At 34.7% G+C, this 15,126-nt stretch overlaps 3 protein-coding genes across 14 annotated transcripts in view; 2 read left to right on the forward strand and 1 right to left on the reverse strand.

Annotated features, from left to right (window-relative positions):
- The window catches only part of LOC109545246 (protein Gawky), a 28,879-nt gene extending 18,766 nt beyond the window's left edge, over nt 1–10,113 (forward strand). For all 9 annotated transcript variants that reach the window (XM_019915803.2, XM_019915809.2, XM_048663533.1 and 6 more), the window contains one exon: nt 62–10,113. In XM_019915803.2, the coding sequence (XP_019771362.1) occupies nt 62–210 (149 nt within the window). In that variant the 3' untranslated portion in view covers nt 211–10,113. The remainder of the gene's footprint in view (nt 1–61) is intronic.
- A 670-nt stretch (nt 10,114–10,783) lies between these two features.
- Nucleotides 10,784–13,796, reverse strand: LOC109545256 (phosphoribosyl pyrophosphate synthase-associated protein 2). 4 transcript variants are annotated; one of them, XM_019915828.2, is made up of 8 exons: nt 13,549–13,759; nt 13,393–13,451; nt 12,127–12,357; nt 11,781–12,069; nt 11,586–11,720; nt 11,381–11,521; nt 11,140–11,286; nt 10,784–11,089 (listed from the first exon to the last, which is right to left on the reverse strand). In XM_019915828.2, the coding sequence occupies exons 2-8, from the start codon at nt 13,413–13,415 to the stop codon at nt 10,931–10,933; spliced, it is 1,125 nt and encodes a 374-aa protein (XP_019771387.1). In that variant the 5' UTR covers nt 13,416–13,451; nt 13,549–13,759; the 3' UTR covers nt 10,784–10,930. The 4 variants fall into 4 exon arrangements, with proteins under 4 accessions (XP_019771387.1, XP_019771386.1, XP_019771388.1 ...); XM_019915827.2 differs by having other exon boundaries at nt 13,393–13,475; nt 13,549–13,758; XM_019915829.2 differs by lacking the exon at nt 13,393–13,451 and having other exon boundaries at nt 13,549–13,796.
- Nucleotides 12,820–15,126, forward strand: part of LOC109545257 (lipid droplet-associated hydrolase) — a 4,513-nt gene continuing 2,206 nt past the window's right edge. The window contains exon 1 of the mRNA XM_048663537.1: nt 12,820–13,160. The gene's annotated coding sequence lies outside the window, so the exon portion shown is untranslated. The remainder of the gene's footprint in view (nt 13,161–15,126) is intronic.

The following is a 15,126-nucleotide window of genomic DNA, read 5'->3' on the forward strand; positions in this document are numbered from 1 at the left end:
TGTGTGAATTGTTATTGAAAACATTGCGCATCTTGTTTAGAATATTGCACTTTCTGATTAGGTGGAGACACCTGGAGCACAGGATGGCCTAATAACCCATCAAGTTTATGGGCAAATACACCTCTGGATTCTAGTGACCCAGCTAGAGCCACCCCCTCCAGCCTTAACTCGTTCTTACCGAATGACTTGTTAGGAGGTGAGTCCATGTAAATCAAACGAGACACATGAATTTAAGTCAAGAAGAGAACGAAAGATATTGAATAATTATCAATCAGTTGAGTTATTAAGTTTTATCGCGTTTTGTTACATTTTTTTCGTTTTACCTGTACGAATTAAAATTAACTAATAATTTACTGATTGATTGATATTTATTGTATAATTTAATCGCAAACTCCGTTTAGACGTTGTATTTTTATCTCTGATTATTATTCAGTGATCGACGTAGTCATTGTTCTAGAATATACTTGTTTTTTTATTTACAATAAGGTTAAATTTAGGGGAGGTGGATTTACCAAATGTACACGATTTGCCTTTAAAGTGCGCAAAATTGGGAAGCTATATTATTATTTTGCATTCTTTTTATTTATTTTCGAGTTGCCATTTTTTTATTTTTAAAGCCTTACTGGTAGTGTCCGTTTTAACCAGTAGCGTGGCCTGTTGAAAATAATAAATGAAACTAATTAGCTTTATAACGGAATAGTAAACCACTGTGTCAAGAAGATTAGTGACTTAATATCCGACTGCGATGCGTTTTACATTTTAGTGGTACCGAGCTCAACTTTGAACGCACCAAGTGACGCATATGGAATGTAACCTAAACTAGTCCCAATTAAGCAAGGTTTAATATTAATATAATATATAATGAAATATATATATATTTAAATACGTGACCAAACTCATAATAATTACATTTTATATATTTCGAGCTCTTAGCATAGACTTTCTCATATTTAGATATTTTCCTATATATTAACACTCTTTAATATTAGCGTTGTTTTTAAATATGGTTTAATCCTAATTTGAAACGTACCTAAGTTATTTGTATATGGTAAGGAACCCGGTGTAGTAATCTTTTCGTGGCATGTATCCTATCCTATTTTCGTTTTGGTTAAATAGGGCGATGGAAAAATTATGCTGGGGATATATGTAACAAGAGTTACTTTAGAGCGAAAGGTGGCCAATGCCCTTGTAGTTCTTGGAAAATATTTGTAATTGATTCCGTTGCAAGCACGCTAGCAGTGGGAGCGATCAATTCTCGTATAAAAAATTGCCATCAAGATTAATTACGGTTAGGAGTCGGGAAAAATGGGGTAAAGACTGAGCTTTTTATACTTGCTATATTGAAAACACGAAAGAAAAAAAGACGCGAATTATAAATTGAAATCGTAGCATTGAGCCCCGCTCTGTTATTCAAGAACTAAAGGGAGGTTGTTGGGTTTGGTCGAGGTTGAGTACTCTTTCGGAAACCGTTTCATTGCACGAGGCCTAGTCAATCATTCAATAAAAATTCTAAATAGTTCTATCCTATATTGTGTCGCCTTGATTGGTATCTAGAAAAATCACTTATCTTCGACCAGACGGTGGTATAGTGGCATGCGAGTGGTCACTGTCAGAAATGTTTTCGTGGACTCTCAAATCCCCGCAGAACCTGTGATCTCCTATTCCTGATATATCAAATTACACTTACAAATTATACATGGTTACGTAAGCTGTTAAATAAATATTTTTGGGTTGAATTACTCCCAAAATAAAACACCACACAATCAGTTTTTAGACTGCACGCTAATTGAAAGTATTCTTAAATAAATTAAGTAATAAAATTCTTTAACAAGTTAATACCCAAATATCGTTCTAATTAATAAAGTTTATTATATCCTTAAATCATATAATAAATGTATTTCTGTGTTTAATGGATGTGTTAGCCGTAGACTTTGAATATCGTTACATTTTTAGTCTGTATACTGTGATTGTTTTAATCACATTAAGAATTAACAAACATGTGTTATTGTGGTGTTCATACAATATCGAGATTCAACTTTATAGCTAACAGTATGAAAGAACGGTATGCAAGATTTCTAAACTTTCGGGCTCTTTGAACATTAATTGTATCAGTTTGCAAATGGAAATTAATTAGTTTTAGAATAAAAAAAAGAATGCTCAATTTTAAACAAGTCTGAATTGTTGCTGCCTTCAACGTGAAGCTTTTCGGAATACAAAATATAACTTACAAGAGATTGTTCAGAATCAATCAGTGTCCCAAATACCGAAACGGCAGCTGATTTTGCCACTCACACGTACCCCTTACTGTGCTTTATTCTGAGATATTTTTCTAGTCGCGTATGTCTCTTCTTTCCATTTGCGGAAGTTACCAAACCAACTCTAGTGGCAAAAAGACTGAAGTCGACAAATCTTCAATTTATTGTTTACATTATAATGCATTTAAGTTTGGTTTCGTAATGTTCAAAGACCCTTGAGAATAACCTGCTATGGCCGAAGCTTTTTTTCGACTGCGTCTAATTAAAAATCGAATTTTATGTTCTAAGCAATTTAAACGTATATACTCTCAGATGCAAGAAAAGAAACTTCCGACCGTGGTATTTGCAAAAGAAACATTTTGAATGAAGTAGCAGTTTAAAAAAGTACATAACTGTGCTGTGACTCTTAAGTGGCTTTTTAATTTTTAAAAATAAAAATAAAAAACGAAAAAAAAAATTTTTGTTTCAAAAGCTATTGTTTGTTTAGTAGCTTCTGAAGAAAGCTAAGCGTCTGTTTTATAGATTAAAATATTCAAGTCATATCGGGCAAAAATAATGGAACAATTGTATAATGAATTTATCAAAACGTGTATTTTTATTAAATTAGGGCTGTCGTTGAAAAGCTAGGTTTTATTTTTCAATGGAATTTAATCTAAGAAATGGGCGCTTCTTCGACAAATGGTGCAAAAATACGGGCTGTTCTTTCTAGCAGGCTGTTTCTGCTTTAAACATTAAAAGACGCTTTACTTAAGCCTACTGGAAAAAATAGACCTTTCTCATAAGTTCCAATAGAGAATATTTAGTATCTTATTGCCAATTTTAGTATCTATGTATTAGCGTTTAGGAATTACGATATTACTTAGTATTAAGAAACTTGGTAGTAGGGATATATTGTGTGTTCTTATATAATTGGACAACCACAACTCTGAATCATACACTATATACGCGCTGATCTATCCAGATAGAAACATATACGCTCCGAACATAGATCTTTTATAGTTCACTACTATGTTTAAGTAAACGCCTAGGTGTTATCGGTCATATTTTCACAATTAGACTCCAAGACGTAACTTAATTCCAATTCCACGTCATATAAAAAAACATAAAAGCAATTACTTGGCTATGACAATTGAACCCCATCTCAATACCGCGGCCTTTAAGTGGTTGTTTACGGAATATTTACCATCTCACATTCTTTGGTTTACCTAATCGTCTGCGAGTATTCTACAAGCAAAAAACGGCAATCACTCCATCTATTATTCAATAACTTCCATTTATAAACGGTCTGCCTTCAACAACTGTTTCAGAAAAGAAAGAAAACCACCAAAAACCTGGTACTAAATTAGTTTTTACCTATAAAAAGAAATTTATTTAGTTGTAGGTATTTCGTAGACTTATGCCCCACCAGTGATTTTATAATATGTGAAACAGTTTGACAGTTATTTGTAGACCTTCGTTCGCAATGTATTCAGCGAAAAATACGAGTTACTGCGGTGCAATTTAAAAATGTAAAAAAATTCTTACGCAACATTTGCGTATTTGGTGGTGTTATGGTTTAAAAATAGTCCTTATATTATGATTTATTTACACATTGACTGCTTAACATTGGGAAACACTGACAGGTTTAAAATTGACTCAATCAAGAATTCGAAATACATATTTGGATTACGCTGTTTTCATGACTTCATCACCTAACAGTTGGAGACTACCAATTTTCAATGTTTTCAGACTAAATTTCCTTTATATATATCGGGTATATATCGTCATGTATATGTTATGTTATTAGTTATTTGGCACCAAAGAAACAGAGTCACAATTTTTACTCAAATTTTGTCGAACCAGACTTAGAAATTAGAACTGGTTCATCAAATGTAGCAAATGAAACGGATATGCATATGAAAAACTATATGCTTTTGCAGAAATAATTGGCTTACATCTGGATGCTTTATATTTCAGTTTTTATCGATCGGGATAAAAAAATTAAATTCAAAAGTTTATTGTTAAGTTACTTAGTATTTTTTCGATTTCATTTGAATTTTCCATCTCTAGTCATTCAATTCGCAGTAATTCGTATTAAGGAGGAAGTGTCTGAACAACTGCCAATGAAGTATTGTGATTTACTTACTAATATAATGTATATATTATCGAGTGTGCATTAAATTTCTGAGATGTTAATTTATTGATTGGTGGCAAGTAGCCGTCAAGTGGTAAATTTATACGCATTAGTTTCCTATTGTCTGATATTTGTGTACCTTTGAATTTTTAGACTGTAATGTTGTTTATTTATAAAAATAATTAAAAATAAAAAATATATATAAGCTCAGCTTCAATATCATAATAGGTAGTGTAGACGATGCACGATTACATGATTCGTGGCTGTATGAAACACGTGAAACGATCCCAAACTTAGCAATTTTGAAATACCACCAACCTGACTGTTACCTGACTATTTGCAATACGCAAACAGCAACGAAACTTCTGTTCTAGGTACAAGCAGGAAATGCACACGATACGTAACTTCAAAATTGTCGAAAAAAAGAAAAAATAAATAAAATCTGATTATCTAAATAAATGTTTAAACTCGTAGTATTTCACTTAGGTTGACAGTATTTGTGATCAAAGTGCCACTTGTGTTTTCAAGTATATATATTATATATTTAATCATTGCCACTAAATACTATATATTACATATATATGAACTAAAGAATATATTATATAATAATTACACCATGTAATAGTGGAAATAGAAATATGGCAAAGTAATTTACCTTAACCGTAGTAGTAAATTCTTGGTGTTCGGTAGTTAATAAGACTTGTTTACTTGACCTGACCTAAGTATTTTTTAAATGTAGGAGCATTCGAAGTGAAGTGGACGCTTTTCTTATAAAGACTTAAAACCGAAAATTACATATTTTAGAATTATTGAGTTTATTACTCACACATAATTGTTTGAGGCGCTTATTCGCGTGAAAAATGGGAAATTAACAATCAGTTAGGAGTCAAGACTTAAAAATGCCAAAGTTGTGTGAGCAATTCGAATTGTTTGTGTTTTGTTTTAACTCATATCATTGAAACCTACTGCGATAATACCATGAACATCATTTAATCTTTTGATAGTTCCACCTATTAGATGGTACATAGTTTACTTGCGTACGAGGTAAAAGGCCATATCAAAATTATAACAGACAATTAATGTAACATTAGTAATATCGTGGTTGTGTCCTACATTCAATTTGTCTCATGGAAGATTAAGTGATGATCTACTCAAGTTAAACTCGGTTCCGGATCTGTCTTATTGCAACTTTGACAAGGTCACATTAAAGTCTGCCAAAAATTGAAACCCTGACTTATAGATATAGTATAGAATTATTTTTATGAATCGGCAATAATACATTTACTTTTTAAAGTGTATATGACTTTTAGGAGAAATTACAGTTTTTCTAAGATCAGTTGGTAAGCTGTAGAAAGCCAACATCGTTGAAACTAAACTCGTAGAAGCTTTTCGCTTTTAGAGAGAAAGTAAATCGCGCAATGTTCATCATGTAACACTTGATAATACCAATCGATGTGCCTCTTGACTTTGTTATAACGTGTATAATACTTAAATGTAACTAAATCGTGACCTGCTTGGTCTCAGTTTTATCCCGAAAATGAATATCTACATTTACTGATGAGCTTTAAAAAAACACTAATACACGTGTTAAAGCACCGTTTTTTATATAACTCTATTTTGTAATTGTTTCACAACGGACAATAAGCTTGCCAATATGTCCAGCTGTTTGTTCGTTGTGCACACTCCCTGAATTGACTTAAGAAATGTAATCGTACATGTAAGTTTATGTGTATGATTGTTCCTTTCTCGCATAAAATCGTATATTTTCACCATCATTCACGACCAAGCGTTCTGTCTATCAAGAGAAACTTGCAAAAAATATTCGAAATGGTTAATGGGTAGTTTTAAGGTAGCTGTAGGCATACTTAATAAAATTGTTACTTATCTAGTGGCAGCATTTAGTCAGTAAAACTAGTATTATAATGTAAACTCCAGGAAGTTGCATAATCTTCAAAGCTGTGCAATACTTCGTCTTCAAGTATTATTATTAATGAGTCGGTCACATCATACGCTTTCGTTACCGTAATGGAGTTAGTATCCGCCGAAAATCCCATAGCTCTTCTCCTCTTAAAGAAAAAAGTATTCGGTCTCTTTGCACAATTTATCTTGCCGTCACCATTACTCAACTCTTTCAACTCTTGTCACTTTATACCAAAGACCCTTTGTGTCATATAAATGTAAATGCTGAAATTTTTTTTTCGAATTTCGCCAAATTCTTCCAACCATGGTTGTGATAGTCATAGTTTAGTGCTTTTTATTCCACGTGCTGATTATTTTACTATTTAAATACCAGTATGTTATTTATAGTGTCTGGAGAATCAGCAACCGCCTCTAAACGTTGCTGGTTTTCCGGTTGTGCAGTGAACAGCACAAACTCAAGTGCCTATTAATATGTGCAATTGAAAAATTTGGGCCTGACTTTTTGACAGGGTTTTAACATATTTAGGCGAATTGATTGTATATTTAAATAAATCGGCTACGGTTAGCCCCACTATTGTATAAAAATTGCTGATGAAAATAGAAAAAATGTAGAACTAAGTAACGGTGTGATTTTGGAAGATTTATTTGATTAAAGAACTTGTGCAGGTATGGTTGACAGAACATTGATATTTTCTAGTATAAAAATATTTTTTAGACTAATCCGTACCTGCGTAGATTCGAAGTGTGTTGAAATGTAATTTTGTTGATCTCGCGATTTTGCGATGATTTCATGCTAGCAAGGTACTGCCAACTGTAAAAAGATAATGTATGTTGTAATATTATCAAAGAGTTTTATCGTGTAGGTTAATTGTACAATAACGTTTTGCCGTTCTACTAACGCAGAGGTATTTTTTCTGAATTGGTACGCAAATTCAAATTAGACTAGTTGTGAGTGGGGTAGCAAAATGAACGTTAGGCCCTCAATCTCAGGTGTAGAATTATTATCATTCTTATAGAACACTAATGCTAAGTGAATTACTGAAATTAACATTCCTTGAATCTCGTTTTGTGTGTTTGTTAACGTTTCGATTCGTTTTGCGAACTTCTGTTCCTCGTCACAATATTCCAAAAATTTGAAATCGGCTCCGGGCCACTTTAGTTAAGCAACATCAAAAATCCGTTATTCCTTTTGTTGATCAATCAAAATAACAAATGCCTTAAAATGACAAACAAAAGTGCGCTCTCTGTCTAGTTTATTTATAGGATAAGGTTCGTAGCTTAAGGTATTTAAATGGTTAGAAAGACTGTAGAGGGATACCAGGTGATTAAAAAACAACTTCTATACTACTATATAGTTAGTTTCCGTTCAAATTCTCCTATATAACTATTTTTTAACAATCAGATTTAATAAGACTTTTGCACAGGTAAAGTAAGAGAGAACACTAGGTCCATCTAAAGAAAGGGTGCTTTTAACAACCGCTTTTATAATACTTGTCAAAGGATACTACACACATTTTTAAATAGTAAGGCTTTAGAGGTATTTTCTGTCATATTATTGCATACTGATTAAAAGACAACACATCGGTTAATTATGAATCGTGCCAAAATTTTGCTTAGAAACCTTTTGCTCATGGCGATTATAGACACAACTATGATCGCATACGCTTACTTGCTGTGTATAATAACTTAAAATGCAATATGTGTATATATTGGCTGATGAATTCTTGTACAATTGTTATAATTTCATAGTATATTATCGTGTAAACTACTTAATTCTTAGTATAGAAAATGTGTTACTACATATTTAAGTATTAAAAATCCAAAAAATGAAAAAAAAAATGCAAGTTTCTCTTCGCCATGGTAGATGGGATAGCTCTAAGAACAAATGCTGTCGATGTATTGTTTTCAATATTCCAATTATTGAATCTTGGTTTGCTGTATACTGATTTTAGTAATTATGTTACTGTTGATCTATAATTATCAAATCCGTATTTATTCAACATCCACGTTGCCCAGCTTGTTTACATTTTACGCACGGTGTCTTGTGATTTCGTTTTCTGTGTGATATAAGTACAATTTTTGTGATAATATTGATATTTATAGTTATTTTTAAACGCTTTAGCGTGTACTTTCGGTATATAACACTCGAAATTCTACCTAAGGAATAACCCAATGAAATTTAACCATTGTCGATCGGATAACAGCAGCAAATTGTCAATGATTTCGTTTAAGAAAGTATCAAGATGAATTGTTCCATTGTAACTTGACTAGTCGGGCTTTTTAAAGAAATTGAAATCGAATTTGACGGAACTCAAATCATTTTGTTTAGGACTACGCACTTGTTGTTTTTTTTTTTAAATGCAATTGAGCCATGTTTCTCTAGTTTAAGTCACAGAATCAACTGGAATTCATTAATTAGTAATAGGTTTGTGCGTAGACTCTGGGCAACATGGGGATTGGTTAAAAAAAATGGCAACTTTGTAGTGATTTTTTGTTAAATATGTATAAAAAATCGGTCGCGTTCAGCTGGCCGAAGATGCGACTGGAAAAAAATTGCTGGCGTAAAATGTAAACAATTATCCACGTGTCTGCATTCATATAGCATCACATGACTTGCTTGTTTCGATTTGATGTTAGGATGACGTAATTATTCTTGCAACAAATGGCCTAAAACAAGTTCCCTCCTATCAAATCTAGTCCATTTTTGATGTCCAACTGAAAATATTCCAGTTATCGATCATATCATTCTCTTATTGTTTATATATATCGTGTTTTTGTTATATCTCGTTTTGTTGATTGGTGTAAGCATTATAAACGCCCCCCTATAGTATCTTCCAAATCCTTTCAAGTTCCTTATGTTATTACTTAGATACGATGGTTCGCCTCCGGTAAATCGACGTGGCGTGAATATTTTATTTAGTATGGTTGTGTTAAAACATAAGTTGGTTTAAAAAAATATGAAAATCGAATAAGGCAATATGAACTTTCCTGTTTGACAGACTCAAATATGTGATATTGCTGACAATTTAAAAATAACAATAATTCTTCTACCGTTATCTACTTTACCTAAAAACATCACTAACATTGACGTAGAGTGACGAAAATGGCGAGCGGCTGCCGTTACGTACTGGACCTATAGGCTGTCTTTTTGAATTTTGTAAAAGACATTTTTAGAGACGAGAACAAAGCAGTTGTTAAATATATATAATTAGAGATATGAGTTGGCCAGTCAGTTACTGTAGAGATGTTTGAACGTGGATTACTCCCTTACTTTTATACGCAAGGTTTGTGTAGCTAACGCTTGGATAAGTCTGATCTGAACACATTTAAAAAACGATTAAAGAATCTCTGATAGAAACGACGATATCTAAGTTGCCGACACTGTCATTAGGAGGGTAAACTCAGGGACCAGGCCAAAAGTCACGGTGATATGATATCAAGTAGTAACAATTAACAAAATCAAATCAGATAAAATTAATTAACACTTCTCAAGTAATACACTACCCTATGTAAACTCAATTGAATGTTGTAGAAAAATATTTTCAAATCTGTATAAATAGTTAAAAGGAAGTTATAAACAACTACCCGGCTGCACTGTACTAACTATAATCATTCTAAATAGTCAACCTATGTATCCAAGTAGTCTGATATAATTGCACGAGTCCAATTTTGTTTCCCAACAATAAGCGGAAATACAGTGCAGATGGGCACCTAGGTTTAAGTTAGATTATGTAAGTGCTTTTGAACAACATTCTGTTGTTTACGCTCTGTACTTGTAACCCAAATGACCAGTATGCATTCAGTAATAAAGGTTGTCTTAATGTAGATGGTTACTTTTTTACCCTCACTTTTTTATCGTTGTTTCGATGTCGGTTAAATTAGCACACTAGTGGAAGTTTTTGCTGCCGAAAAAATCACTAGTTTACTATTCTAACCGACATCGTAATTTTCGTATAAGTTTCCGAGTTTCCTCACAAGTGCTTCAAATGAATGATGCGCTATTGCTGACTTTTTACTTTTACAGTTACAATGTCAGTTAAATTAGCAAACTACTGGCGTTTTTGGCTGCCGAAATAGTTTACTATTTTAGCCGACATGGCCACTTTCGTAGAAGTTTTCGCGTTTTTTGCCCTCACCTTTATTAGTGTTTCAAATGAAGGATGCACTATTGGTAACTTTTTTTGTTGTAGTTTCGAACTCTGTTAAATTAGCGAACTAGTGGCGGTTTTTGCTGTCGAAAGTCACTAGTTTACTGTTTTAACCGACATCGTAACCTTTGTAGAAGTTTTCGCGTTTTTTAGCCTCACCTTTATTAGTGCTTCTAATGAAGTGTGCACTTTTCCTGACTTCTTTATTATTACAGTTACGATGTCTGTTAAATTAGCAAACTACTGCACTCTGTGTGCTTCAAATTAAACCCTAAAATTGGGTGTTTTGCCTTCTAACCGCTATGGTTAAATGAAAATGCCGTGGGACAAAAAAGTAGTGAAACAAGTTTGGACCACACTGTATAATATATAACGGCATTAGCTAGGGTTCCACATAAGTAAAAATAAAATGAAGCTTCCTATACACGAAAATGCATTAATCTGAAATACGTGATCTAAAGGCAGCCGATCTCGGCACTGCGAGCCGCCGTTTGTTAATCCTCAAGAGTCACATTTCTGAATAGATACGACATGGACTCTTTATTGTGGATCCTTCGGATGGCTTCGGCCAGCAGGATTGATATGTCCACCGTTTTGATTTTGTGGCATTGCATTTTTTGCAGCTCATGCGGAATAGTGTTGGTTACAACCACCTGAAAGGCAAATTTAAGGGCTGATGTGCTTTTTTATTTGAATAGTTTACCTCATCAATGGGCGAGTCTTCAATAAGTCTTGGAGCGTCAGATGAGAGCAGTCCGTGTGTGGCTAGAGCGTAAATTTTATATGCGCCGCGCTCTTTTAAAACTTCCGCAGCTGCGACAAAGGACTGCACATCATCAATCATATCGTCCTGAAAGTAAGGTAGAAAAAAAAGGAATTTTGCGTCTCCAATTAGTATTTCCCATTGCGCCAACCAGTAGGCAATAATAACATTCGCAACCCACCACCATAATAGCAATTCTCCCTCCAACATCGCCCACCACGTTGATTGGAGGCTTTTCTTTGGCGATATGGATGGGAACGCCTACTCCTGCGTCCATGGTTCGCGATCGGGGCACAGTTGGTGGGGAATAGCGCCCATCAACCTGCGAATTGAATGCAAATGTATTTGATTCAAGAGTAAAGTAGGTTTTGGCTGGCGCTCTTCACCTCATCAGCATCCGATTCCTTTTGCTCCCCATGGATTACAGCGATGCCCAAACGAAGCCGTTCAGCATATGAAGTGGCCTTTTTGGCCGATCCAGGATTTCTCGCCACAATCACTGCATTCCTATAGTCCGGAATCTGAAAGCATTTTTTGCATGATTCCCGATCCGTTTCAAACTAGAAATGCATTCAGCCTACACTTTCTTGCACGTACTGCAACAAGAACGGGCTGGCTCTTAAATTGTCCACTGGACAATCGAAGAATCCCTGGATTTCCTTCTGGTGCAGGTCCATGGTGATGATGTGATTCATGCCCGATTTTACCATCATTTGGGCCACCAGTTTGGTTACAACTGCGCCCCGTTTGCGCATCTTGCACTGTTTGCTGTAGGGCAAGTACGGAATGACTCCGACTATTGAATTGGCCGAGGACGTTTTGAGAGCGTACGCCATAATTAGCATTTCCATTATGTTGTTATTTACATCTCTGAAAGAGGATTCGGCATTTAATTAATTCAGATTGAATGTTTGCATTTTAACCCACTTTGTTCCGGTTTGGATGATGAAAATGTCCTTGCCTCTGACGGAGTCGCCGATTTGGAACATCGTTTCGCGATTGCTTCGGTGATAAATCGCGCATTGGCCGATTGAGACGCCAAGTCGTTTCGCTATTAAATTGGCCAGTTCAGGATGCGAATTTCCGGCGATGATGATGATGTCTGAGGTCTTGGGCGCCTCCATGTTGTTCTTTTGCGGTGGACGAAATCCCGTAGCTCTGCAGATCATTGGTGGTATAAAGTCAAACAATAAATGGATTGTGATAAACTGAAGAACTTGACTGTGTAATAAATGCTGGGCAATTCCGATCATGTTCAAGTCTTAAAATGTTTACCGGACCGGACTTTTACCTATAGGAGCATTCAGCTTTGAAATTACAAGTTTATGAACAACTGTCTGATCAGAAAAAATACATGTACAAGTTAAGAAGTCCTCAGGAAACGACTAAGTGGTGAAACACGCTTCCGGAGTCGCGCTCTTTAAAATATCATTCAGCCCTGTGGTTTTCAACTTCAACCCGCTGAAAGAGGTTGAACCATAACTGCGATCTATTTCAATTTCTTGATCATATCAATATTCAGGTCCTTTTCACGCAGAACTGTTAAAGTGTGGAGTCCCGTTGTTGACAAAGCCCTTGTTCGGGTTTAACGCCTTTTTGATGGATTCTCCCTTTGGCTCTCGTACATGGGAAAATACAAAACATACACAGGGTGTGTCATTGAAACATGCATAGCCAACTCTTTGATAAAACATAAAAAACTGCGATAAATCTGACTAGCAATAAAAATGATACCCTGCGTATTTGACACAATGCAGCTATGCTACCTAAGCACGCCATGCTTTTATAATAAGCAAAACAATTGAAGCTGACACTGTTATTGATAGTTTGTCAGGGAAACTTGTCAAAAAAAACGTTCACTACGTAAAAAAGGGGAAAACCGTCGAGAAAGTCAATACAAATGTAAATAATTTGCAAATACTCCAGATTTCCATTCCATTGGGGCAGATCGAATGCAAACAGTAAGTAAGGCCTTTCCAAATGTTTACAAACAACAATAAATCAATAATAAGAAACATCTCCACATGACTGTAATGCGATTGGATGCAAACAACGTACAGGATTTATTAATAGATAATAGATTGCTCGATCTACTTACTAGTTATCTGCACTTAATCACATTGTGTAACCTAACATTGTTTTAACGTGTTTAAGGCGTTGGGAGATTTACAATTATTACAACAATCTAGTTACCTGTTTCTCGAATAATTGAACATTTTGCTCGAACGTTTTGTGGTATTTTCACAGTATATCTGTCGACAAAACCTCCTATGTCACTGAACAGTGTATCACATGCAAATATTTAGAAATAAAATTAGAGCGTCTGATACAAAATAAACAGAACCTTACCGTGTTTTTTGTCGGATGATTGTAGAATTTTTCACAGCTTTTTCAAGTGTTGCTCCTCATTCTCGTCAAAATTGGGTTAAAAACAATGTGGCGACATTCCCTAAATTGAGCAATCACTTAAAAACAGAAAATCTGTACAAAATTTAACTTCTTCACGTTAATCCATAGAACAAGGCTGAACATGATGATAATCTGTGGATGACACGAAATACTTGTCACAGATATCGATATGGAACTGTCGGTACCTGTTATCGATATTCCAAATAACAGGGCTCGCCTACGATGTTAGTGCCAGTACCAGTCAGTACAACATTGATTTCGATATTTCAACCAGGAAATTACCTGCCTCTTGATTCCCCAAGGCGTTGTCAATTCGCCTGAGTTTTAGTGGAAGGAGATATTTTATTCCCATGAAGTTTTGTATGTATGGGAGTGGAACGCGCGACCTTATAATTTTTCGAATACATGCACCACAGAAAATATCGGGAACAACAGTAACAGCCGTCTCCGATATTTTCTTTAATGTGACGGCCTGTGAGTCACAGCATAGATAAAGGCAAATAGTGTTCCTTTTCGACCAATAGCAGAGCTTCTGAAATAAAATAGCATTTGATTAGGACGAAAATAGAAGCTAGGCAAAAAATGTTTACACTTTATTGCCCTTATATATAAGTATTGAAATACTGTATATTAGCCCCGGCGTATTAAAAATAAAATTTTCTGTAAATCTGAATTTTGAGCGATAACTTTCTTGAGCCCCCATTATTAAATTTGCCTTCCACATATTGAACTTGGAAAACATCTTCAAAAGTAAACCTAAGAAAAAAATGAAAAATTTCTCTGAAACCTTTCAGTCATAATTTGTGGCTGATCGAACAACCGAAAAATGTGGGTTAATTCGAAACTTATGAGTGTTCTAAGGTCCGGTTTATCAGTGCACAGCTAAATTCGTTTAGCTTCCATCTAACGGTTAGCTGGTGCTTAACTTCAGCCTTGTCTTCATCTATAGTATAGTAGTAGTCTGTGTCTATGAGCCCGGTTTCAGGTACAAATCAATATTTATCATGGGCCAAAATAACATGTGACAAAAAATCACAGATACTTGGAACAGTTACACATGCTATGATGGAACCTGTGACTCCAAAATTCTGGTTGGACTGGTTTGTGTCATCAACTCATAGACCAACACATAGATAAAGACACCCATCACAGAGGACCAACATCACAGAGATGCCCAAAATGGGATTATCTTCGTCATTGAGGTGGCTGCCGTCATTAGTGTCATGTCATTTTTTTTTAAATATCAATGTAAGTCTTCTTCCGTGGTATGGTATCACTCTTGTGGACGTCACTTCTTGCTGTGTAATTTGATCTGCCATACTTTCCCTACGACCGTATTAAGTTACTAAAAGTAACAGACCAATTTGCATATTTATATATTTCACAATTAAAACCTGTATAACTATAGTATAACTAAGTATGAATTGAATGCACTGAATTAATTAATTCATTAGTTGTTACACTGAATTATTTGTTTATTTTCTTAAGCCTTGATTCATAACGTGCTCATTTTGCTTT

The sequence above is a fragment of the Dendroctonus ponderosae genome, unplaced genomic scaffold (genome assembly GCF_020466585.1).
Source record: "Dendroctonus ponderosae isolate FM_Combo_2020 unplaced genomic scaffold, Dpon_F_20191213v2 Dpon_F_20191213_2, whole genome shotgun sequence".
In the NCBI taxonomy this organism is placed as follows: Eukaryota; Metazoa; Arthropoda; class Insecta; order Coleoptera; family Curculionidae; genus Dendroctonus; species Dendroctonus ponderosae.

What these genes read in the sequence shown, in the direction of transcription:
- LOC109545256 (XM_019915828.2), bottom strand. Translation starts at nt 13,415, where the DNA reads ATGTTCAATTATTCGAGAAACAG. An exon ending in AGGAATCGGATGCTGATGAG is followed by an intron (nt 11,522 to 11,585) that starts GTGAAGAGCGCC and finishes TTCAATTCGCAG; the next exon opens with GTTGATGGGCGCTATTCCCC. An exon ending in GGAGAATTGCTATTATGGTG is followed by an intron (nt 11,287 to 11,380) that starts GTGGGTTGCGAA and finishes CCTTACTTTCAG; the next exon opens with GACGATATGATTGATGATGT.